Source organism: Sminthopsis crassicaudata, chromosome 4, assembly GCF_048593235.1.
Source record: "Sminthopsis crassicaudata isolate SCR6 chromosome 4, ASM4859323v1, whole genome shotgun sequence".
Classification (NCBI taxonomy): domain Eukaryota; kingdom Metazoa; phylum Chordata; class Mammalia; order Dasyuromorphia; family Dasyuridae; genus Sminthopsis; species Sminthopsis crassicaudata.
The window spans coordinates 70525059-70552974 of NC_133620.1; the positions used below are offsets into that span (position 1 = coordinate 70525059).

General features: G+C 34.4%; 1 protein-coding gene across 3 annotated transcripts in view; it reads left to right on the plus strand.

Moving 5' to 3' along the window:
* Positions 1-27916, plus strand: part of CACNA1E (calcium voltage-gated channel subunit alpha1 E) — a 616215-nt gene that overhangs the window by 472009 nt on the left and 116290 nt on the right. For all 3 annotated transcript variants that reach the window (XM_074308523.1, XM_074308524.1, XM_074308525.1), the window contains 5 exons: positions 2184-2299; positions 15148-15201; positions 15954-16043; positions 22422-22631; positions 23689-23801. In XM_074308523.1, coding sequence (XP_074164624.1) covers positions 2184-2299; positions 15148-15201; positions 15954-16043; positions 22422-22631; positions 23689-23801 — 583 coding nt within the window. The remainder of the gene's footprint in view (positions 1-2183; positions 2300-15147; positions 15202-15953; positions 16044-22421; positions 22632-23688; positions 23802-27916) is intronic.

The following is a 27916-nucleotide window of genomic DNA, read 5'->3' on the forward strand; positions in this document are numbered from 1 at the left end:
CTATAGATTCATTTCCAGTCTTTCTGTTCCCTAACAGCTATTGGCCATTTTAAATTAGATGCCTCTGAGACATTTAAAACTCAATATTCTTGAAAGAAGACATATCTTCTGTTGTAAAGACTCTGCATTCTACTCATATTCCTGACTCATATCCTCAGCACTATCCTCTATTCAACACTCTATCTTGAGTCACATATCCAGTCAGTTGCCAAATCTTATCATTTTACTTCAGAAAATATGTGATTCTTCCCTCTAGTTACACAACTATATCCTCTACTCTCTTTAATCCATTCTCTACAAATCTGTCAAAATTACTTCCTTAAATGCAAATCTCCCCATGTAACTCCCCTCCTCAATAAATTGTGATGAGAATTAAGTAAGGAGTATCTAGATTTAATTGAGGTCTAGTGGCAGGTTCGGGGTACAGGGAGTCAAATAGAGCTCTCCTGCAACCTTTTTGGATTCGGTGCAAGGATACAGAGTTAAATGATGTCTAGTAGCGGCACAAGAGTTCTATGTAAAGGAATTTACAGACCTGAAGACCTAGATTGATAAAAGAGGTTTATTTTGGGGTTTGGAAATAAGGTTAAAGGTTGAAAGACACCAAGGCCAGGGCTGGCCCCAGGCAGACAGGAAACCTTGACATAGCCAGTATAATAATGTCATGTTTGGGGCTCCTGCAAAGAGTGGACTCCAGTTTCCCTCTTTTATAATGGGGGGCTTTTGGTAATCTTGAAAGGGCCCATGGGTGGAGTCCCAGATTGCCTCCTGGCTGGTTTCAGCTAGGGTTAGAATTTGAATAGAATTCAATGGGTTTTTAGATAAAGAATTGTTTGTTCTTGGGGTGGGGGTTGGGGAAACCTGAGCAGATCATTAGAATGGGGCTTGGGACAGCCCAAGTTAGCTCAGATCCAATGGGACTGGGAATTAGAAAGGACTCTTAAACCCACATCATCCCCCCCCTCAAACAGTTAAAACTTAAATTCATTTAAAAAAAGATTTGAGACAGTGTCCCCCTCATTTGAGGCAGGATTGAAGATTTTCTCCAAGGATCTTCAGAGTAGTGGGGTCCCCTCTTCATTTTCATTGGTTCTCTGTGAAACCTAGCAGCATATATCCATTTTTTTTGTTTGGGTTTTTAAAACTCTTTACATCCTTTCCTCAACTTCTCTCTCCAGCTTAGATATACATGATTTCCCTTTCTGTGCTCTACAATCTTGCAAACTGTTTTCTCTTTGTTCTTCACTTAATACATTTCCACTCTTTTTTTGTGTGCTTTGTTTTTCCAGTCCCCTCTGTCACATGTACTCCCTCCTCACCTCTGCCTCCTAATATCCCTCTCTTTGTGGAAGGCACAACTCAACAATATGCAAACATGTATTAAGTACTGATTGTATTACATATACTGTGCTACATTTGATGATCACAAAAAAGTAAATATGAAAGACTTGATTGTTATAGTTTAAATAGAATATGCTAGTACTGAAAGAACATTAATAGGAGTAACCAGAGTAAAATGGGATTCGTCATGTAAGATACCCTTAGTGGATGTTTTTAAATAAGGAAATGATATGACCAAAGTTGTATATTAGGAAGATCATACTTATCTATCAGTTGCTTATTATCTTAATGAAAGCCAGTTTGCATGCTTTTTAAAATTTTTATTTATTTTTAATTTAGGGAATAAAACAAATATTTCCATTATAGTGTAATTAAAGAAATATAGTTGCCCATAAAACTGCAAATCTGTTACATACAGCTTACAACTCATTTTAAATACATAATAAAGTTATCATGTAAATTTCTTTTTTTCTTCCCATAAGATAGCTACCACTAGAACAAATATGTAAACACATCTAACAAATATACACAAATATATGTAAAATCATTCTATAATACTTTCAATTGTCAGTTCTTTCTCTGGATGCAGAGAGTATCTTCCTTCATATATCCTTTTTGGTTAATTTGGGTATTTATAATAATCAAAATAACTTATGCATAATTTTTTTTAAAAGAGATTATGGGGTGAAGGGGGAGGAAAGTATTTCAAATGGGAGCAAGACATCTTCAAACATAGCTGTTTGGCATCTTCTTTCTTTTTCTACCACTTCAACCATTCCTCTCAGTGATCATCCCTAACTTATAAATATCAATAAAACTCAGCTTAACTTTCTTGTTCACAGGGAATTTGCCAAAGAAAGAGAGAGAGTGGAGAACCGTAGAGCCTTTATGAAACTGCGGAGACAGCAACAAATCGAAAGGGAGTTGAATGGGTATCGAGCTTGGATAGACAAAGCAGGTAAGAACCAATCGGCCTTAGAAATTTGGAGAGTTTTACTAAGTCATTATTACTTGCTATTTGCAGAATATAATATTACGTTCTAAAGAGATAAGAAGTTTAGATATTATAAGTTCTCTGCTCTTATGGAATTCATAGTGCAAAGGGATATGATTAATTGCATTAAAAGAGTTCAGAGTTGAAAGAGTCACACATATCAGTGAGACCATTGTTGCTTTGTCTTAAAAGCAACACATTCTTGATCTACAGGAAACTATCAAATGTTGAATATTATCGCTTCAGTCTCCCTGGCACTGCAACTGCTCCTTCCCTATAGAATTGGTAGCTTTGTTTCCATATTGGTTCATCAAACTTTCCAGGTGGTGGTGAACTTAGTTCTGGCCTGGACCCAGAAGCTAAGAGACAGGAAAGAAATAGGAGTGAGATTTTCTTAAAATAAATAAACTATTTATTTTTAAAGCTTTTTATTTACGAGATATATGCATGGGTAATTTTTCAGCACTGACAATTAATTGCAAAACCTTTTGTTCCAATTTTTCCCCTCCTTTCCTCCACCTCTCCCCCAGATGGCAGATAGACCAATATATGTTAAATATGTTAAAGTATATGTTAAATACAATATATGTTTACATACCCAAACAGTTATTTTGCTGCACAAGAAGAATCTGACTTTGAAATAATGTACAATTAACTTGTAAAGAAATAAAAAATGCAGGCAGACAAAATAGAGGGATTGGGAAAGCTATGTAGTGTTTCACACTAGGAGTGAGGTTTTCAAGAAAACTCTACAAAATTTTTATATCTCACCCCATCTATGTTTTGTTCTATTTAGTAGTTTAGCAGCAAAGAAATTGCCCAAGTAGTGGAGAAGTCACTAAATCTCATCATGTTTGTATTAATGCATTAACCCATCAGTTTCTCATTGCACTGACACTCAGATCTTTATGAGTAAAGCCCTCACTCTTTATAAGCCATAATAAACATGATTCCATTTTGATTTAAGGTTAGGTTTTAGTGATATTCTGTGTCATGTTCTTGAGCAAGTGCTAGGTTTCTAAGAAAGAAAAAAAAGAAAAAGCCACATGATAGGCAATTCTCAATATTTCTATGCTCCTGGAGAAAAGAAGTAACACATAATTGTTGCTTTCAGGGTAATTTGTTTTCATTCATCAGACATTTACTTATATTCAGCTATGTGAAAATCGCTGTATTTCACATACAAATATGAATGACTACAAATAAGACATAACCCTTGCTTTCAAGGAGCTTATAATGTAATAGAGAAGATGTGCACAAATAATTCTAATATAAGGCAGAAAAAATTATAAGAAAATTCCACATAAAATATTTTTGGATTACTAAGTAAAGAGAATTTGTTTCTGGCTGGGAGTGTTCTGAAGGAAGTAGTGTGTATTTAGGTCTTTAGAATTGGTGAGGATTGTATTGGCCAGGGATAAAGGAACTTTCTAGGCAGAAAGCACAGAAATGGAAGATCATGGCATGTGCTTAGGACATGGTGATACATGGATTATGGGATATAAGAAAAGAAGTAGTGTGTGCTATTTGACAAATGAGTGAAATAAAGTCTAGAAGAGCTAGTAAGACAGACAAAGGAGTTTGTATTTATTTTGTAAGTGATGGGAAGCTATTAAAGGTTTTTAAACAAGAGAGTGATATAACCCAAGCATATGTTCACCTATTAATTGAATGTGTAGCTAAAAGTTTAAGTTTGGAACCCAAGTGAAAAAAAAAACAGACCAAGAGAAATAGATCTAGAAGTCATTTGGCTAGAGATGAGCAGTAAAGCTCAAGGAATAGGTGAAATCTCTAAAAGAGAGAGTATAGTGAGAAAAAAAATCAAGGATAAAACTTGGGATAAAGGCAACATTTAGAAGCTCAGATGAGAAAGAGAAGGAGTATTGTGTGCTAATGAAACCAATCAAGCAGAGTTTCTAGGTAGAAGGGATAAGTCAAATATTTAAGATGCTATCTACTGGTCAAGGAATATGAGGACTTTTGCAAAAAGCCATTCAGTCAATGATTAATATGTCATGGATTATTTTAGAGTGAACAGTTTCAGTTGTTGGTTTGGGGGCTTTTTGAGTCTACTGAGGAAAAAAAAATTCAGGCTAAGTAATAAAGATAATCTTCAACAGGCTCAATTAGGTTATCAATACTCTCTTCCCTTCCTTGCAACTAGCTGGGTCCCAGAAAAGGTTTGCAAGGAACAGAGGACAGAACAAGGAATTATAGTTAGAAATTACAGAAAGGAAAATTCACACTTGATAGAAGGAATAACTTATTGATGATTATAATTGCATAGACATGCAATAGAGTGCCCCCTTATTGGAAGTCTTCAATCAGAAGTGGGATGGCCACATCTAGAGGTAGTAACCAGCATTCTTTTTGGGGGTATGAATTGGATTTAATGGAGTCTTAGAGCTCTTCCAGCTTTGAATTTCTAAAATTCCTCTCAGATGAGCCACAAAAGGATTTGGGCTAAGTGAGATACTTGTGTAAACTAATGATAATAACAATATTAATTAAAGTTATCATACTTTAAAGTTTGCAAAGCACTTTACATTCACGATTAACAGCTCTGTGGGGCAGGTATCATATTTATGTGATGGTCACACAAAAAAAAAATATATATATATATATATGTGCACAGCTAAGAAAACTGAAGCTCTTATGAAATAACTCACTGATGGTCCCACAGTAAATGTCAAGGCAGGATATGATTTCAGGGTTTTTGACTCTGATTTCAACCCTCTATCCACAGTATTATGCCATTTTTCAGTACTGGTTATATATCTAATTGAATATTTCATTCTAAAGTTAGACATACATTAATATTATCTCCTGTTTGAAATCACCTGTTATCTTCTCTCCTGCTCATTAACATAAAGATTGACTTTAATTTCATTCCACTCTTTTCCCTTTGTCTACCTTTATGGGAAGATAAAGAATAAAAATGAATCTCCTTACATATTCCCCAGATGGTAGCATGGTCCTTTGCTTAGATTGAGTATATTTAACTATGAAGTCAGGCTTTACATGTTCCATGTATTTTTGGTTTCCTTCATTATGGATCCCATCTGACAGACACACAAGCATTGAGTTCAAGGGAATACTCCATACTCCATAGTGGCCCCAAGATGAATAAGCCCAGGTCATATGCTTCTCTTTTAAGTTTTTGCTTTTTGGACTTCCGGCCAAGATGGCGGCGTGGAGGCAGACAGCTGCTTGAGCTCCGTGTCTTCTCTCAGGACTTACTTCATGACAAGCCTCAGAATTAATGCTTGACAGGAAAAGAAACCCACAAATAATCACTAACAGAAGACATCCTTGAAATTCAGTGTGGATATTCTGTCTTGGCAGCAAGCCAGGAGCAGCAGAGAAGGTGTAAACACTGGAGGTGAAGAATAAAACCCCGGAAAGCTAGCATCTCTCGGGACTCAGCCACGCCCACCCCCACCTGGAGTGACTCAGCGTCTCAGAGCCTCAGAGCGCAGATGCAGCGCAGCCATCGCTATCCTCCTAGGAAGTTCATTAACACCATCCAATACCATCCCCCCCCCCAAAAAAAACAGACCAATTGTTTCTCTTGTCAATTTGTTTTCTTCAATTCCGCTCTGACAAAATGAACAAAAAATTTAAAAGGGCTCTAACCATTGACAGCTTCTGTGTGGAGAGAGAGCAGACGTCAAATACTGAGGAGACTAAAAACAGACTGTCCCCAGAGGAATCCCCTAAGGGGGATATGATCTGCTCCTCAATACAAAAGAATCTCATAGAGGAAATCAAAAAGGCTCTCACAAGAGAGCTAGAAGAGAAATTGGAAAAGGAAAGGGAAGCTTGGAAAGAGAGCCTGGAGAAGTCATTCCACGCATTTAAAGACAGAGTGGATAAAGAAAATAAATCATTGAGAAATAAAATTAGTGAATTAGAAAAGGTAAACAACTCCAAGGAAAAGAGGATTAGTGAGCTGGAAAAAGAAAACAGCTCTCTAAAAAATAAAATGGATAAAATGGAAAAAAAATTCCATGAAGATAAAAACTCAATTGGACAATTACAAAAAGATATAAAAAAAGTGAGTGAAGAAAACACATCATTGAAAATTAGACTCGAACAAGTAGAAATGAATGACTCAAGGAGAAACCAAGAAGTAGTCAAACAAAATCAGAAAAATGAAACAATTGAAAAGAATGTCAAGTACCTTCTTGGAAAGACAACAGACCTGGAAAACAGATCCAGGAGAGACAATTTGAGAATAATCGGACTCCCTGAAAAATGTGAGGAAAAAAAGAGCCTGGACACTATTTTCCAGGAAATTATCAAAGAGAACTACCCAGACGTTTTGGAAACAGAGGGTAAAATAGACATTTAAAAAAATTCATCGATCGCCTACTGAAAGGGACCCTAAAATCAAAATGCCAAGAAATATACTGGCCAAATTCAAGAACCATCAGACGAAGGAAAAAATACTGGAAGCTGCTAGAAAAAAGCAATTCAGATATGGAGGAGTCACAATAAGGATAACTCAATATCTAGCAGCGTCTACATTAAAAGAACAAAGGGCCTGGAATATGATACTCCAAAAGGCTAAGGAACTTGGTATGCAGCCAAGAATAACTTGCCCAGCAAAAATGAGCATTGTTTTCCAGGGAAGAAGATAGACATTTAACAAAATAAATGAATTCCAACTATTCTTGGTGAAAAAACCAGATCTACACAAAATGTGTGATCTTCAAATACAGAACTAAAGAGATTTCTCAAAAGGTAAAAAGAAATCTTGGGAACTATATTTCTGCCATAAAGATATGTAAAGAACACATGTATAATTTGTCCTAGAAACTAGAGGTGGATAGGAAATTATATCATAAAAAAGGGTAAAGTGGTGGTACTACATCTCATGAAGAGGCAAAAGTAACCTATTATATCTGAGAAAAGAAAGGAGGGGGATGAACATAGTGTGTATCAATAGACATATTCGATTGATGGTGAAACTTCTTCCACTTCATTGAAAAGAGAGACAGAAGGAGTTAGCTAAGGGGAAGGAAATACAGAAATTGTGAGAAAAAGGGGTAAAATAGGGAGAGGAACTTTAAGGTGGGGGAGAAATACTAAAAAGGGAGGGCTGTGAAAAGCAAGTGGTGTTCACAAGTTTAATACTGGGTAGGGGGGTAAGAGGGAAGGAAAGGAGAAAAGCATAAACAGAGGTTAACAAGATGGCAAGCAATATAGAATTAGTCATTCTAACCATAAATGTGAATGGAGTAAACTCCCTCATAAAGAGGAAGCAGTTAGCAGACTGGATTAAAAGCCAGAATCATACTATATGTTGTTTACAGGAAACACACCTGAAACAGGGTGATACATTGAAAATAAAAGTAACAGGGTGGAGCAGAATCTACTATGCTTCAGGTGAAGCCAAAAAAGCAGGGGTAGCTATCCTCATCTCAGATCAAGCAAAAACAAAAATTGATCTAATTAAGAGAGATAAGGAAGCGTATTATATCCTGCTAAAGGGTAGCATAGATAATGAAGCAGTATCAATATTAAGCATATATGCACCAAGTGGTACAGCATCTAAATTCTTTTTTTTATTATTATTTTTATTATATTTTTTATAATATTATCCCTTGTATTCATTTTTCCAAATTATCCCCTCCTCCCTCTATTCCCTCCCCCCGATGACAGGCAATCCCATACATTTTACATGTGTTACAATATAACCTAGATACAATACATGTGTGTAAATACCATTTTCTTGTTGCACAATAAGCATTAGATTCCGAAGGTACATGTAACCTGGGCAGACAGACATTAGTGCTAACAATTTACATTCACTTCCCAGTGTTCCTTCTCTGGGTGTAGCTACCTCTGTCCATCATTGATCAACTGGAAGTGAGTTGGATCTTCTTTATGTTGAAGATTTCCACTTCCATCAGAATACATCCTCATACAGTATTGTTGTTGAAGTGTATAGTGATCTTCTGGTTCTGCTCATTTCACTCAGCATCAGTTGATGTAAGTCTCTCCAAGCCTCTCTGTATTTCTCCTGCTGGTCATTTCTTCCAGAGCAATAATATTCCATAACCTTCATATACCATAATTTACCCAACCATTCTCCAACTGACAGCATCTAAATTTTTAAAAGAGAAATTAAGAGAGCTGCAAAAAGAAATAGACAATAAAACTATAATAGTGGGAGATCTCAACTTTGCACTCTCAGAATTAGATAAATCAAATCACAAAATAAATAAGAAAGAAGTCAAAGAGGTAAATAGAATACTAGAAAAGTTTGATATGATAGATCTTTGATGAAAGCTAAATGGAGACAGAAAGGAGTACACTTTCTTCTCAGCAGTTCATGGAACCTATACAAAAATTGATCATATACTAGGACATAAAAACCTCAAAATCAAATGCAGTAAGGCAGAAATAGTAAATGTATCCTTTTCAGACCACAATGCAATTAAAATTACATTTAATAAAAAGCCAGGGGAAAATAGACAAAAAAAAATAATTGGAAACGAAATAATCTTATACTAAAGAATGATTGGGTAAAACAGCAAATCATAGACATAATTAATAACTTCACCCAAGAAAATGACAATAATGAGACATCATACCAAAATGTGTGGGATACAGCCAAAGCAGTAATAAGGGGAAGTTTTAAATCTCTACAGGCCTACTTGCATAAAATAGAGAAAGAGAAGGCCAATGAATTGGGCTTACAACTAAAATTGCTAGAAAAGGAACAAATTAAAAACCCCCAGACAAACATGAAACTTGAAATTCTAAAAATAAAAGGTGAGATTAATAAAATTGAAAATAAAAAAAAAAACTATTGAATTAATTAATAAAACTAAGAGTTGTTTCTATGAAAAACACCAACAAAATAGACAAACCCTTAGTAAATCTGATTAAAAAAAGGAAAGAGAAAAAGCAAATTGTTAGTCTTGAAAATGAAAAGGGAGAACTCACCACTAATGAAGAGGAAATTAGAACAATAGTTAGGAGCTATTTTGCTCAACTTTATGCCAATAAATTCGATAACTTAAATGAAATGGAAGATTGCCTTCAAAAATATAGCTTGCCCAGATTAACAGAGGAAGAAGTAAGTAGTCTAAATAGTTCCATTTCAGAAAAAGAAATAGAACAAGCTATTAAGCAACTCCCTAAGAAAAAATCCCCAGGACCAGATGGATTTACATGTGAATTCTACCAAACATTTAAAGAACAACTAACTCCAATGCTATATAAACTATTTGAAAAAATAGGGATTGAAGGAGTCCTACCAAATTCCTTTTATGACACAGACATGGTACTGATACCTAAACCAGGTAGGCTGAAAACTGAGAAAGAAAACTATAGACCAATCTCCTTAATGAATATTGATGCTAAAATCTTAAATAAGATATTAGCAAAAAGACTTCAGAAAATCATCCCCAGGATAATACACTCTGATCAAGTAGGATTTATACCTAGGAATGCAGTGCTGATGTAATATTAGGAAAACTATTAGTATAATTGACCATATTAATAATCAAATTAATAAAAACCATATGATCATCTCAATACATGCAGAAAAAGCATTTGATAAAATCCAACACCCGTTCCTACTAAAAACGCTTGAGAGTATAGGAATAAATGGACTATTCCTTAAAATAATAAGGAGCATATATTTAAAATCATCAGTAAACATCATATGCAATGGCATAAACTGGAACCTTTCCCTGTAAGATCAGGAGTGAAACAAGGTTGCCCACTATCACCATTACTATTCAATATAGTACTAGAAATGCTAGCCTCAGCAATAAGAGCCAAGAAAGAGATTCAAGGAATTCGAGTAGGAAATGAGGAAATCAAACTATCACTCTTTGCAGATGGCATGATGGTATACTTAGAGAATCCCAAAGACTGCTAAAAAGCTATTAGAAATAATTCAGAACTTTAGCAAAGTTGCAAGATACAAAATAAATCCACATAAATCTTCAGCATTTTTATACATTACCACCACAATCCAAGAGCAAGAGATACGAAGAGAAATTCCATTCAAAATAACTGTTGATAGTATAAAATATTTGGGAATATATCTACCAAAGGAAAGTCAGGAATTATATGAGCAAAATTATGAAACACTTGCCACAAAAATAAAGTCAGATTTAAATAATTGGAAAGATATTCAGTGCTCTTGGATAGGCCAAGCAAATATAATTAAGATGACAATACTCCCTAAAATAATCTATTTATTTAGTGCTATACCAATCAGACTCCCAAGAAACTATTTTAATGACCTAGAAAAAATAATAACAGAATTCATATGGAACAACAAAAGGTTGAGAATTTCAAGGGAAGTAATGAAAAAAAAATTAAATGAAGGTGGTCTAGCTGTACCTGATCTAGAACTATATAAAGCAACAGTCACCAAAACCATTTGGTATTGGTTAAGAAGTAGACTAGTTGATCAGTGGAATAGGTTAGGTTTGCAGGGCAAGATAGTGAATAAAAATAGCAATCTAGTGTTTGACAAACCCAAAGATCCCAACTTTTGGGATAAGAATTCATTATTTGACAATAACTGCTGGGAAAACTGGAAATTAGTATGGCAAAAACTAGGCATGGACCCACATTTAACACCACATACTAAGATAAGATCAAAATGGGTCCAAGATTTATGCATAAAGAACGAGATCATAAATAAATTAGAGGAACATAGGATAGTCTACCTCTCAGACTTGTGGAAGAGGAAGGAGTTTGTGTCCAAGGGAGAACTAGAGACCATTATTGATCACAAAATAGAAAATTTTGATTACATCAAATTAAAAAGTTTCTACACAAACAAAACTAATGCAAACAAGATTAGAAGGGAAATAACAAATTTGGAAAACATTTTTACAGTTAAAGGTTCTGATAAAGGCCTCCTCTCCAAAATATACAGAGAATTGACTTTAATTTATAAGAAATCAAGCCATTCTCCAATTGAAAAATGGTCAAAGGATATAACAGACAATTTTCAGATGATGAAATTAAAACTATTCCACTCATATGAAAGAGTGTTCCAAATCACTATTGATCAGAGAAATGCAAATTAAGACAACTCTGAGATACTACTACACACCTGTCAGATTGGCTAAGATGACAGGAACAAATAATGATGAATGTTGGAGGGGCTGTGGGAAAACTGGGACACTGATGCATTGTTGGCGGAGTTGTGAAAGAATCCAACCATTCTGGAGAGCAATCTGGAATTATGCCCAAAAAGTTATCAAAATGTGTATACCCTTTGACCCAGCAGTGCTACTACTGGGCTTATATCCCAAGGAAATACTAAAGAAGGGAAATGGACCTGTATGTGCCAAAATGTTTGTGGCAACCCTTTTTGTAGTGGCTAGAAACTGGAAAATGAATGGATGCCTATCAATTGGAGAATGATTGGGTAAATTATGGTATATGAATGTTATGGAATATTACTGTTCTGTAAGAAATGACCAGCAGGATGAATACAGAGAGGCTTGGAGAGACTTACATCAACTGATATTGAGTGAAACGAGCAGAACTAGGAGATCATTATACACTTCAACAATGATACTGTATGAGGATGTATTCTGATGGAAGTGGATATCTTCAACATAGAGAGCTAATCCAATTCCAATTGATGAATGATGGACAGAATCAGCTACATCCAGAAGAGGAACACTGGGAAATGAGTGTAAACTGTGAGCATTTTTGTTGTTGTTGTTGTTGTTTGTTTTTCTTCCCAGATTATTTTTACCTTCCGAATACAATTCTTCCTTTGCAACAACAACAACAACAAAATTCGGTTCTGCACATATATATTGTACCAAGCATATACTATAAGATATTTAATATGTATGGGAATGCCTGCCATCTAGGGGAGGGGGTGGAGGGAAGGAGGGGAAAATTCGGAATAGAAGGGAGTACAAGGGATAATGTTGTAAAAAAAAATTACCTATGCATATGTACTGTAAAAAAATATTATAATTATAAAATTAATTAAAAAAAGAGAAAAAAAGTATTTGCTTTTCAATCCCACTAAGGTTTTGGTAGTCCACATTTTCTTTCAGTTGGCAAAAGCTGACTTTTTCTTCTTTCTAAGAAAACACCAAACTGCTCTTTCTCACCCTTTCTATCATGAGTGAACATGAACAAATCAGAGACATATGGGTTGCATTTCCCTGGGAATATATGCATGGTTGAAAGTGAACAGAAAAGGAATACTTGGCAGACTAATCTGGAGAGGAATTTCCATATGTATAGAACACTTTAGCAAACTTCTGAGACAATGGATACATACTGTCAATTTTCCTCAAAACCCACATATATCCTTCACCTATTTACTGAATAGAATAAAAGTGAATTTTAGAAAATAATGCAATGAACTGTCTTACCAAAAAATATTCCAAGTACCATAATGCAATAACAATAGCATGTCCCCCAATTCTATTATATGATCCTAAAACCTTTCAATTTGTGTGTAATATCCTGGCAATCATTCTTGGTTTAACAGAAGGATCTGCTTTCAAAAGGAAAGACTATCAATCTTATGACAAAGAAAAACAGACATATCTTATTTGAGTGTCATAACTATAATAGATTTTGTTCCATGGATAATATAGAATGCATAGTTTAGCAGGATGGAATTACGGTCGTAATATTTTTTTCTCTTACTAGTATTTCTATGGTTCATCAATGTTTTAATTAAACTATTTAACAATTTGGTGATTAATATAATATTCTAGGTTCTATAATATCTTTTTTGGCATTAGATTAATATTTTTCCAGCACCATGACTATTGTCATGAGTGCTCAGGTTGGCTGTGGGTCAGAATTGTCCTAGCTAGAAAGACAATGGGCAAGAAAAAGACCTGTCTGTGTGGTAGAGAATATAAATTTAAATTCCACTTTTGATGCATATTATTTGTGTGATCTTGAGCAAGTCATTTAATAATCTTACTTGACCTTCATTTCCTCATCCCTAAAAGAAGGAGTTTAGATTAGCTTTCTGAGGTCCCTTCAAATCAATTCCTAAAATCCTCTGATTTTAGAAATCCAACAGTTTTTGTTGATATATTTTATAATAAAGATTATCTATCAGTCAACAGACATTCTTAGTCTATCCACAAACATTTATTAAGTACCAAGTATATTCCTGATTTTGTTCTTGGTGAAGAGGACTTTGTAATTGGCTCTGGGATATACAGAAACAAGTAAAGAAATCATCTTTATTTTTAAGAAACTTAAATTTTATTAATGTTGAGAATAGGTATGTTGATATTTATATTTATATATACATATACAAATATATGTATATTTGTGTATACAAGTTTATGATCTACATGTTTATACCACAATAAATACAAAACACACTATAGTTAAATACAAAGTGTTTAGGAAAGGAAGACATGCTAGCAATTGGCATTAGGAGTTGGATCAAGAAAGACTTCTTGTAGAAGGTGGTAAGCTTAAGAGTCATGACAAGCTCAGAGAAGACACTAGGTCTGGTTAGATAGATTTGAGAGTCAGTTGGAATAGATTTAATAATCAGGCCCATGGAGGCTGATGAGATCATCAAAAGAAAGCATAAGAGAGACATGAGAAGAAGACTTAGGACAAAAGTCCCAGATGTGACCCCATAGAAGGAGTCATGATATGGATGATCATATAATAAAAAGAAAACAAGAAGGAAAGATCAGATAGGTAGGAGGAATTTCAAGAAAGAGTAGCATTAGGAAAACCTGGAGAAGGGAGCCCATCTAATAGCAGGACATGATAAACAGTGTCAAAGGAACCAGCAATGTCAAGAAGAATGAGGGTTGAGTAAAAGATTTAGTCACTAAAAAGGTAGCTTCATTTGAGTGATGAGAGAAGCCTAAAACCATATTGTAAAAAGTTGGGAAGTGAGTGAGAGGAAAATAAATTGAAACAATAGTCTAGATAACATTTTCTAGGAATTTGCCTGAGAAATGAAAAAGTATAGGATGGTAGCTTGAGGAAAATATTTGGAAGGAACAAATTATTTTTGAGGACTATTTTGAATAGTTATTTAAATTAAATGCATATAAGGTTCACATTAAATATTTTCCAGTAGACCAAGGGTTTATATAGGATTAGTTTTATGGGAGACAAAATTCCCTATGGAGAATTTGTTAAAACTTAGTCCTAAATTCCAGATTACCCTGGTAATTGTAATTTTCTGGTGGAGAGATGCTTACTACTGTGGCAATGCACAGAAGAGGTATGAGCCCTCCTCTTCCCTATGAGATCCCTCAGCAACCCATGGGATGGATGCATGTTCCATTCTCTCTCCAAAGAAAAGTGGGGTTGGCAAAAATTGAATGGTAACTGGAAATCCAGAACATTTACCTCACACCTGGACAAATGTGAGAATGTTATAATTACATGAATGAACCAAGAAACTTGATGACCCATGGAAGCAAATACTAGACATGATTTCAAGAAAGCAGAAAAGATAAGAAACTTAGTAGAAATTTGGTGGTGGAAAAGATTTTTTTATTCTTACCAAAGCCTTTTAATTAATTTAATTAATTGTCTCTTCATGTACATTCATCTTGAAGGAACTGAGTATTTCCTGGCATTCCCTACAATCCTCCATTTATAACTTTTTTTTTTCAACTTACTTTCACCTTTTAGGCCTGTTTGCTTTTTGTGCTCCCTCTCTTTCTTTCTGTTTATGGAGATGGCTGTCTATGGAGCTTATTGCTCTTTTTCTGATGTAGAATTGTTCCTAAGAGTTTTCATTTTGCAAAATGACTGCATTTAGAGATAATTTGCCAAACCATTTTTTTTTCACATAGAGGAAGTGATGCTGGCTGAAGAAAACAAAAATTCTGGAACATCAGCTTTGGAAGGTAAGGAAATGCTCAAATCAAAGCATTATATTTATTTCTTTTCATCTAATGGCAAATGCTCTTGATGAAAAAAAAAAGGAAAATTCAAAGGAAAAGATGTACCCTAGAACTTTGGAGAGAAAGTTCTTCTGTCATATAGTCCATGGTGTTCTACAATGAAGGGAATTGATTCACAGGAAAATATGAAAACCATATGAAATACTGAGAATTGAATCTGGGAGATAATCTCTTCCAGAGGGTATGATGTATCAGAAATAGTAGGGCTGAAGCCCAGGCTATGCAATAAGCATGCAAAATGAACAGGCTATGGCAATGTGGTACACATTGAGGCTGCCTTTTAACAGTCAGTGTGGATTGTTTTTTGATCCATTCAGGCTGAGTGACTGATATTGATTATGATGTACTGAAGATGAATAGATCACTGATAGTACAATGTTTGTTGTATGTAAATTAAACTTTAGAGAGTTGGGCAAAGAATAAAGTGTTTCTTTTTCTCTAGACATCTTAGTTCTGGATACATTACCTTATATTCATAGCTGCCTCAGGAAAGATGGTAGATGGTAGCCTGCCTCAGGAATAAAAACAGACATAATGTCATGTTAGAGAATAGTAAGGTATAATCTCCTGCATAAGAATGGAAGAATTAAATATGTTTAATTACATTTTTGATGATATAATGGGCTGCATTTGGGCAGGATATTTTGATTATACAATGTGATCATTTATTAAACTTCTTTTTCCTTTGAATGTAGTGCTCCGAAGGGCAACCATCAAAAGGAGCCGTACTGAGGCCATGACTCGTGACTCAAGTGATGAACACTGTGTTGACATCTCCTCTGTGGGTGAGTTGAATCACATAGTGCATTTTTATCCTCCCAAACTTCAATGAAAAGAAAGATCTTATTTTTTGAGAAACATTGGGGAAAAAAACCTAAAAGATAACAGAATCATGTGGGAGTAAACAAAGAGGTAGCACTATGGGGATTTAATATCTCCTAGATAAAAATAATTTAAAGATGATAAAAATGAATACAGGACATTGTCATTGAGAAACATACTAATAATATAATCCAAACACTACCTACAAATTAGGTCCTAATATGTATTAGTCCTTTAAATCTATATACTGTCCCTATTGACATGATCATGAAGACTCCAATAGGGAAAGTATTCTACAAAAATATATTGAAACCATGTCTACTAAAAGGCCAATGAGGTCCTGAAGTCATTTTAACAACCTGAATAAATAAACAGAGTAATATAAGATATTTTAACCAGTTCCTATTAATGCTTTTTCCCAGGTTTTTTCCTTCAGTTCCTACTAATACACCTACCTAATGAACAAGTTTTTCAAACTCATTGAATTGGGAAAAAAACAAAACAAACCCCCTCCCAAAATCTCTTATTCCACGGATTAGATAGATAGAGATAGATAGATAGAGAACCATTGGTTATTTGTCCTGGATAAAGAGTGGGAAGATAGGGAGAAAACATTTAATCATTTAACAATCAATGAATCAACAATAAATAAATATTTGTTAAGTACCTACTGACAAGAAACATGATAGGTCTTTATCTATTTACTTATTCATCTCTCCATCTATCCATTCATTCATTCATTCATTCATTCATTCATTCATTCACTGATCATTTATTGGTACTTACCATGTACAAAATACTGAGGGGAATAGTAGGATGAGTAAAACATGGTCCTTAGCTTCAGGTTACTGATAACTCATAGGAGAGAAGATGAGCTTATTCACATAAAGTAGATTAATGCGTAAAAGAGGCATAAAGTGATATGGTACTTCATAGAGAGAGGGGAGAAGTAAAGGAGAAGAAGTAAGGGGAGGGGAGAGAAGAGAGAGGAAAGAAGAGAGAAGAGAGAGGAGAGAGAAGAAAGGAGAGGAGAGGAGAGGGAGGAGAGAGACAGAGACAGAGACAGAGATGGAGACAGAGACGGAGAGAGAGAGAGAGAGAGAGAGAGAGAGAGAGAGAGAGAGAGAGAGAGAGAGAGAGAGAGAGAGAGAGAGAAGAGAGACAAGAGACAGAGACAGAAAGAGACACACACAGATGGAGAGTGTTTCATTGGGATAGACAGAAACAGAGATAGCTTATTGAAAGAGGTAAAATTTGAACTAAAGAGTGAATAGGATTTTAACTATACTTTGTATCCTCAATTATCATGCATTTAATTACTTCGTACAAAGTTATATTTGTACAGGTTGTTTCCCCAGTAGAATATAAGCTCCCCATTGATTGATTGAATTCTGGGGGAATATGCTAGATCACAAGATCTGTAAAAGCAATAGGATGAAACAAGACTGAAAAGAGAGCCCTGCTTATGGCATTAAACGGTGTTGTATAAGATGATTTGGAGAAGTGAGACAGGAAAAAAATAATAAGAATTACATAAACTCTGGGCAAAAGATAACATGTCTAGAACTACAATGATGGTGTCAGGAATTAGATTTTTGAAGTTAAATCAGTATGATAATGGATTGATGTATGGAGGGAGTGTGGATGAAGAAGTCACAGATGATTTCAGGATTTCAAGCATGACTGATGAAAAAAATCATAGAATTATAGCCTCTCAGGGATTCATAGATCATGTAGTCATATTTATAAATGAACAGGAATCTCTTTGACAATATATCATATTTGTGGTAGAAATAATATCTTAGCCTCTTACCCTCTGCAAGTTGGGTAGTTTTTCCTTAAAAGGTAGTAAGAACTACCTTAAGACTTGGTTGGCTCAGACAAAAGAATAAGACTTTTGATCACACTTCTTCATCCTCTAAGTACAAAAACAGCAGCCATGATGAGTTCCAGGGGACTTCTGGTAATTTGCTAGTGGATCTCATTGGATAACTCAAGGCAAGGGAGCTTTACACAGCTGAATCAACTCCAGGTGTTCTCAATGCCTGTCCTTATTGAATATCTTTCTCCTGATATGGCTGAGTAAATCTTTTGATGTTGTCGTTTTAATTCTTTAATGACCTATAAATGCCTCATTTTATTCCAATACCAAACCTAGGCTTCTAGAAGATTTGCCTGAGGCAAGGTCAGCCTAGAACTTATCATATATGTAAATACTCATACAGCTTCTATTTGAAGAACTGCAGTGGTGGAAAATTGACAATGTTTATTTAAGATTAATTTGAGTGATTATTATATGGAAGAAGGGTTCCACAATTATGATGTGGAAGAAGGGCTGAAATAGGAACTGGGTGATACTTATAGAGGAAAATTTAGGTTTAGTATAAAGAAACTTAATTAATAGAAAAAAACTGCCTAAGCTGGAAGAGGTTACATTGGTAAGTAAATGGGGTTTCCCTAATAAAGTTCTTTAAGAGGAGAGGCAGCATGGATATTGAACATAGTTGGATTTGGAATCAGAAAACCCAGCTTCAAATCCTGACTGTCAACTAACACCTCTATGGCCTCAATTTTTTCATTGTAAAAATTAAAGTTTGTATTGCTTAATCCTTTAAAGTCCTTTTCATCCTAAAATCAAAGGCTGAAAAATGTCTTTTAGAACTATTATAAAGGGAATTTATATTTAGGAATAGATTGAACTGTATGGGCTTGGTCCTTAGGTGGGGTATAGTCTCTTTGAGAGTATGCCCTCTATTGCTTCCTCTTCCTTTTTCTCCATAGTGACATTGTCCTCTCTTCCAAAGAAAAGAAAAAATGATGAGGTTAAAAGATGCTAATGTGGAGTTCCTCTATTGTCTGAGAACTTAAATGAAGACATCAAATAGCTTTAAAGATTTAGAGATATAGTGAATGTGATGAAAGACTTGGAGTCAGGACTTTTTAATTTTAATTATATTCTTAGAAATCATGTTATTTGTATTGGTCTACCTGCCATCTAGGGGAGGGAGTGGGGGAAAGGAGGAGAAAAGTTAGAACTGAAGGTTTTGCAAGGGTCAGTGCTAAAAAATTACCCATGCATATATCTTGTAAATAAAAAGCTATAATAATAATATTAATAATAATAATAATAATAATATAATAAAACAATTTTAGATATATTAGGAGAATGTATAAAAAAAGGAATTAAAGAAAAGATTCTTTTGATGAATAGCTTATAGACCAAGAGTTTTATTCATTATAAAAAAGTAGTTATTTTACTCACTTATTTAATAATCCATTGAAAATAAAATAAAAATTAAATATAAAATTGAAAAAAAAAAAAGGAAATCACGTATCATAGACAGAGTACAAGTGAACAAATGCAGCTCCTGTCCCAGATCTCTGAGCATCATGCTTTGTCTAGATCTCTAGTCAAGTCACAAAACACCTCAAACACATCTCTTTATGTTTGTTGGAGCTGAGACTTAATTTTTTCATCTATAAATGTTCAATCCTGTTCTCAGTTGGGATAGATAGAACAATCTAGAGCTTTGGAACAAACTGAATCCAACGGATCAAGATACTCAGATTGGATTACAGAAAATGGAAAAAAGAAAGCCCGAAATTCTAAATGAAAATTATCTTTTTTTTTTAATTGCTGAGAATGAAGGTCTTCCAAAAGCCATCTGTGCAATTCTACATGTAATTAGAAGATTTAGAATTTTCCTTCATGTTGAATGAAATCATGTTGGGTTTAACGATGAATAAAGATGTGAAATTTGAAAACAACCAAAAAAAAACCCATTGTGAGCTCTGAGGTTTCTACCAATTTAAAGTGAATGGTGCCTTTAACATAAGTGTAGGAGTGAAAAAGAGGTTTGATGCAGAAATATGATTCTTATTGAGCTTGATTGTGAAGGTTCATATGGATGGAGACATGTAATTATAAATATGAAACTAGAACTGTTTCATCCCCCCAAAAAATCAAGGATAGATTGTGGGAGTCTTACTAGAGTCTTTCAGTGTCCCATAGAGTGTTTCTGGATGCCCAGTGAGATGGCATTATTGTGTGGCTATCCCTCATCTCATGGATACTTCTCATCTCTTTTAAACTAAAAAAACAAACATGAAGTCATGAAAATGGATGAAATCACTGAGAATATGTATAGAAAAGACAGATTAAAGCTGAGAACAGAGATGTGATGATTATACCACTTTAGAGTACTTCTTTGAAGAGAAGGAAGAAAAGCCATCAAAGAAAACCATGGAACAGTCAGCAAAATAGGAGGGAATGACCCATGGAAAGATAAGACATATCTAATGAAATGAAAGTGAGAATACTAAGAAAATATTATCAATAGTTTTAAAAGCTTCAGAGAGCTCAACAGAGAATGAAGGCAATAATCTTAGACTAAACAGTTAAGAGAGAACAGTTTCTGTAGAGTGGTGGTAAGAATGGGAATCATGGCAAGTGTTTGAGAAATAATAATAGCAAGTAGAAGAAACAACTGTAGCCTCATATTCTGGGTATTAAAGGAAGGAGAACAGTGGGTCAATAGATAGCTGGAGGTAGAAGAAACCTGGGTATGTTTGTAAATGACAGAGACATAACTAATGAAGAAGTAAGCTGAACATGCAAAAATAAACAAAAGAAAAGAAAGACAAGCAAAAAGGGAAATATCAATGAAGCAAAGACTTAAAAGGAGTGAGAAAAGATTATGAAAGATGATTAAAAGAGAAGGAAGAAAAGCCATCAAAGAAAACCATGGAACAGTCAAGTCAGCAAAGTAGGAGGGAATGACCCGTGGAAAGATAAGACATATCCAGTGAAATAAAAGTGAGAATACTAAGTATTATCAATAGTGTTAAAAGCTTCAGAGAGCTCAACAAAAAACAAAACAAAAACCAAAGAGTTGCTTTGGGAAGAGGGGAAGCTATTTTTTTCTTTGAGAATGGAGGAAAGAATATGACAAACTAAAAGGTTTTATGCTGTTAAAGAAGGCATTTTGAAGACTATGTCAAATAACTTTGATGTTTTTAGTAAAATGAAACAAAAAGAGTGAGGAGGAAGGGTGGAATTGAATACTTGAGTCCTCTGTGAAGAATGAAAGTTGAGAGCCAATACAAGATAAAATAAAGGATTTCTTAGCCACAGGGAAGACCCATATCATCACCTTATTCTCTGTAAAGTGCTTGTTTGTTACCCTTATGTTAAGAGAATTTCTCAGGCCCATTCGTAGGTTGTTCAAAAGTCATTGAAGCCATACTGTTCCAAAGTAATATTAATAGTCAACATTTATGTGGTGCTAGAAGTACTTTATACTTTATCTAGGACTTCACCTACATTATTTCTTTTATGATTTAGATATTAGATAGGTCAGGTATTATTATCCTCATCTTTTGATGAGGAAATTAAAGTCAACTGAATTGTCCATGATAACATGGCTTCTAAGAGTATACTTCAAATTAAAATGTCTGACTCCAAGTCTTTCATCACATTCACCATATCATTGCCTCTTTAAAGCTATTTGATATTTTCATTTTATTTCTTGGGCAATACAAGAACTCCAAGTTATTTTTTTCTTTCTCCTAGAGAAAGACCTCAGGAAGACCTGGTTTCAATCCTCTGAGACTTAATAGATCTTTGATGATGGGAAAGTTCTGAAAATTCTCTAAATTTCAATTTCTTGGTTCATAAAGTAGGAGAAAAAAGACTCATAGCATTGTTAAGGGGTCTCCTGAAACTGTCTATTTGAATTGCCAAAAACAGTGGACACAGAGTATCCTAAGCTGACAGTATTTGTTATTTGCACACCAACCTGGACTCTTTGTATGTCCATGGAAGTCATGACAGTAACCTGTTAGTTTGGACTAGACTACGAAATTATACAGATGGAAACTTTATAGATAAGCAGATCATCATATCTTCATAGTCTAGCCATTCTTAAGGGAGAAGAATGCTACCTTTCTATCTTACTTATTCATGATTTCTCCTTGGGAAGAAATTAATCCCTTTCCCACCCTAACCATTCTTTCCCTCCTCCATCATACTCCCTTTTAGGATTTCCTCCTCCTTTATTTTATTGCAATTGCATAAATATACAAGTTTCTGTTTGGATTGTGAATTCCCTAAATCTGGATTTCCACATATCTTGTTCATTTCTCTTGTAACAAATCTAATGTGTGTATGATGGACTTGCAATATGTGTGTATGTATTCATACATAACCACATATTTGTTTAATAGAACTTACTTCACAGAAATTATTATGAAGTTAAAATGAAACAATTTAAATATTTTACAGACTTTAAAATACATGTCTATCATCATCATCACCATCATCAATTTTACTCTTCTTTCAGGTACTCCTCTTGCACGTGCCAGTATAAAAAGTACTAAAGTAGATGGAGCCTCTTATTTCCGGCACAAGGAGCGGCTTCTACGTATCTCCATTCGTCATATGGTTAAATCTCAAGTTTTTTATTGGATGGTCTTGAGCGTGGTAGCTCTCAACACTGCCTGTGTGGCTATTGTCCATCACAACCAGCCCCTGTGGCTCACTCACCTCCTCTGTAAGTGTAACATGTCTGATTCTGTAAGGCATTTGATTTTTTTGCTGCATTACTATAAGATCACATTATGAACAGCAAATCTAGTCAATCCAGTATTCTGTCTTTCTCAATGATTGTAAGCAACATCATAAGAATAGACAAGATATTTGCCTTTATAATGCTGTCCTTAAAGATTATGAATTTATCTTGAACATTGCCACTTCTCTTTATCAATTAATCAGCTAAATTACTCCTTTTTGCCAGATCTTATTGGCTCTGCCAAATAACATTGTCTTTCTTGAATAACTCAGCATTCCAAATATCTGTGATTTCACCCATGAGTCAAATTTACTGAACTGCAGAGGACAAAGAAATTTATCACTTGCTTATCAATTTTTTGAGGATGAACTTTTCCATAATTCAGTTACTCTTTAGCAACAGGCATAAAGTTCACCTGATTTAAGAGCCTAAAATTGAATCTTTTTCAGATTTGGTAGGAGCTGCCAGAGATTGTACTTTTCCAATATAGCTTTTGAGGACTTAGTATCACTTCCAAGTCTAGATGAGGCCCCAGAGTGTACCTCACCATAGGGAGAAACCCTTAATGTGGTGCTAATATAGAAGGCACCAATGATTAGTAAGGGGTATATGTGAAGAGAAAGAAGTATCCTTGAATCATATAGTATAGGTGACTAAATATAAAACTTATGAGTAAATCCAGGGTTGAATACAGCATTGAATATTATAATAATATATCTATAAGCTAAAATACTAGATAGGCTTTCCTATTTCTATTCAGAAATTAAATTATCTTTCAGAGAATGATGACACATCCATTTATAAATCTAGGCTCTTCATTGTGCCCTGAACTCAACTTCTATTAGGAAATTCCACAATCATAATTAGAACGATGTGTTTGGCAACAATCTAAGCCAAGTCACATCTAGTGATAATGTTGAAGCTTCACTCAGTAGGTGAGGATATTTTTAATTTGGGGTCATGAAAGCAATATATGAATTATGGATAAAGGAATAGATACTACCTGTATATGTAATGGCATTTGTTTTCATCATTTCAGACTATGCAGAGTTTTTGTTTTTGGGGCTCTTCCTTTTAGAAATGGCCCTGAAGATGTATGGCATGGGGCCACGCCTTTATTTTCATTCTTCCTTCAATTGCTTTGATTTTGGGGTAAGTGCTTTTGAAGCTGTCTATTCCATTTGCATAAACATCAACATTGTAGATCAATGGTTTGGAGCACTGGCACCTAAATTTATGAAATGAGAATAAGAGTTAATTGTTAATGGGGGCTTGGAGCAGAACAGATACATCAACCATTTTATTTTTTGAACCATCAACAATTAGATTTGGAGATTAGGAATGGGAAGAGAGTAAAATATTTTTTTAGAAAGCCATGAATAGTTGGGGAAAGCAATAGAAAATTTATCAAATTCACTTTTATAGGCAAATTTAGATTCAGAAATGGATGAGGAGACCTTAGGAACTGTCCATTGGGGAAAACAGAGACTTGGTTATGCTGATTATTTTAGATGGAGATTATAAGATACTGTGAAGCCATTGGTTGAGGGAGGAGGGTAAGGAGTGTCAGAAACTTCTTCTGGTAGCTTCTCATTTTAATAATCATTCAATCAATCAATTCATCAATAAGGATTTGTTAAATATCTACTATTTGTCCAGCACTTTATTGAGCATCAGAGATAAACATATGAATGTGAAACAATATGTATACTTAGGGAATTTACAGACACATATACTCGTGTACATATGTATATTTGAAAGAATTATATGCAGACTAAAGATAAAATAATATCACAAATTTAGAGAGAGAGGATGCTAGCAATTGTCAGGATCAGGGGAAAAAAATAATATAAAGGCTATATTTGGCACATGCCTTGAAAAAGGAATTTCATGAGGCAGAGATAAGGAAGAAATGCATTTCAGGCATAAAAGGTCATTTCAAGGGAAATGACACAAGAGGTAAATACCATGTGTAATAGGTAGAAGAAACAAGATCAGTTTAGCTAAATCTCCATAAGGCTAGAAAAATAAGATGTGGTTAGGTTGTGAATGTCTTTAAAAGCCAAACGGAGGAGTCCATATTTGATACTTATGGCAATAGGAAGCCATTGAAGTTTCTTGAGTAGAGCAATGGCATGAATGGATCTCACTTAAGAAAACATTTTGTATAAGACATTTTCCAGTCAAATAAAGATCTAAACAGTTAGAAGAGCGTCAAGTGCACATGGATGAGCTGAGCTAATATAATAAAAATAACAATTCTATCTACTACTATAGAGAGCTAGAAAAAATAATAATAAAGTTCTTCTGGAAGAACAAAAGATCAAGAATTTCAAGGCAATTAATGAAAAAAATGCAAATAAAGGTGGCCTAGGTGAATTAGATGTAAAACTATATTATAAAGCAGTGGTCATTAAAAACATTTGGTATTAGCTAAGAAATAGAGTAGTTGCTCAGTTGATCAGGTTATATTCACATGGCTATAGTAATTTATTATTTGGTAAACTCAAAGACCCCAGCTTCTGGGATAAGAACACACTATTTGACAAAAATGGTTGGGAAAATTGGAAAATAATATGGCAGAAACTAGGTACAGCCTATATCAAGATAAGATCGGAATGGGTTTATGATTTAGACATAAAGAGTGATATTGTAAGCAAATTAAAAGAACAAAGGATAGTCTCCCTCTTAGATCTGTGGAGAAAGAAGGAATTTATGGCCAAAGAAGATCTAGAGTATATTATGAAATGCAAAATTTTGACTGTATCAAATTTAAAATGTATTGTACAAACAAAAGCAATGCTTTTGTTTAGAATGGAAGCAGAAAAGTGGGAAAAATTTTAACTCCAAGGGTTTTGATAAAGGCCTCATTTCTAAAATATATAGAGAATTAACTCAAATTTATAAGAATACAAGCCATCATGCCACTGATAAATGGTCAAGGGATATGAACAAACATTTTCAGATAAATAAAAACTATTTGTAGTCATATTTTAAGAATGCTCTACATCACTATTAATCAGAGAAATGCAAATTAAGACAACTCTGAGGTACCATTACACATCTCTAAATTGGCTAAGATGACAGGAAAAGATAATGGTAGATGTTGGAAGGAATATGGGAAAACTGGGACACATACATTGTTGGTAGAGTTGGGAACTGATCCAACCAATTCAAATTATGACCTAAGGCTATCAAACTACATACCTTTTGATCTTAAAAAAAGAGAAAAGGACTCACATGTGGAAAAATGTTTGTATTGGCAAGGAACTGGAAACTGAATGGATACTCATCAGTTGGGAAATGGCTGAATAAGTTATGGTAAATTAATGTTATAGAATATTATTGTTCTATAAAAAGTCAGAAGGATGAATTCAGAAAGACTTGGAGAGACTTATATAAACTGATTCTAAGTAAAATAAGTAGAACTAAGGGGAACATTGTGCATAGCAACAACAAGACTATGTGATGATCAACTGTGATGGACTTGATTCTTTTCAACAATGAGATGATCAGGCCAATTCCAATAGTACTTGTGAAAGAGAGAATTTTCTGCATCCAGAAAGAGGATTATGGGGATGGAATGTGGATCATAACATAGTATTTTCATTTTTTTATGTTGTTTGCTTCCTGTTTTTCTTTCTCCTTTTCTCCCTTTTTGATCTGATTTTTCTTGTGCATCACAATAAATGTTGAATTTTGTATAGAAGAATTATACATATTTAACTTATATTGGATTATTTCCTGACTAGGGGAGGGGTTGGGAGAAGAGAAAAAATTGGAACACAAGATTTTGCAAGGGTGAATGTTGAAAACTATTTTTGCACATATTTTTGACAATACAAAGGTATTTTAAAGACAGAAAAGAAAAAGCACTCTGACAACAATGTGGAAGATAGAGTGGAATGAGAAGAGATTTGAGTCAGGGAAATGTTTGCTATATTCTGAATTAGAGGTAATGAGGGCCTGAAATAAGAATGTGTCTATGTTATTAGAGAGGAAGTGGATGTGAATGATACTATAGAGGCAGGAAAAACAATAGGAGTAGGGGAATGAAGGGGAATGGTGAGAGAATATGAAGATTTGAGGATAATATGGACACTGGAAGAATGATGGTACCTTCTACAAAAATAGGAAAATTTGGAAGAGGAATGGGTTTTGGGGAAAAGATAATGAGTTCTATTTTGGATATACTGAGCTTGAGATATCTTTAGGACATCTAGTTCAAGAAGTACAAAAGATATTTGGTAAAATGGTTTTATTGCCCTTTCCAAAGTTGCCAATGTTCTCTTAATTTCCAAAGTTAATAGCCTTCTCTCAATCCTCATCTTTTTTTGATATTTTTATTCACTTGATTCATAATCTTTTCCTCCTGAACACTCTTTCTTCTAGATTTTCATGCTGCTGCTCTCTTCTGGTTAACTTCCTGTCCTACAGCTTTTTCTTAGTATCTTATGCAAGCTCTTCATTAATGTTATACCCAGTTACTGTGGATGTTCCCTATATGATTGTGCCGGAGTCTCTTCTGCTTTTGCTCTGTTACCTTTTTACTGATAGTCTTATTTCTTCATCTCCCACTAGATTAATTATTCTCTATATGCAAATAATGTTCAGTTCTATATACATATACATGTATACACATATAAACACACATTTATCATCTATCTATCTATTCTGTTCTAGTTTTTTTTTTTTTCTTGAACAACTGTCCTGTACCATTGACTGATTAAATGATTAAACATTCAGAACAACAAATATCTCTCATATACCTTTACCTATGTTTTCCCACACAGGCTTCTGATCTTGCCTTTTTTCTTTCTCCTCTCCCATCTATTCTCTACTCAATTCCCAAGATGATTTTTCTAAAGTGTGGTTCTAATTATATCACTACTCTGCTCAATGAGCTCCAGTCTATGTAAAACTCTTCATAACCTGACCCCTTTCTAATTTTCATACATTTTATTTCCTTCTTATATACTCCATGATTCATCTATATTGGCTATCATGCTATTCCTTGTAGAACAATTCTATGTCTTTACAGTTTCCCATTCTCTCCCTCTTAGTTTCCTCTGCCTCTTAGTTTCTCTAGTTTTTTCAGAACTAAGCTTAAGTTCTACCGTCTGGAGAAGGTTTTCCTTGGTTTTACCAACTATTAGTGCCTTCTCCCCTGAAATTAGTTTCCATCTACTCTGTGTATGTCTTGCTCTTGTTACTTACTTCTCCTCTCTCTCATTAGAATGTTAAAAAGTCAAGGATGATTTTTATGT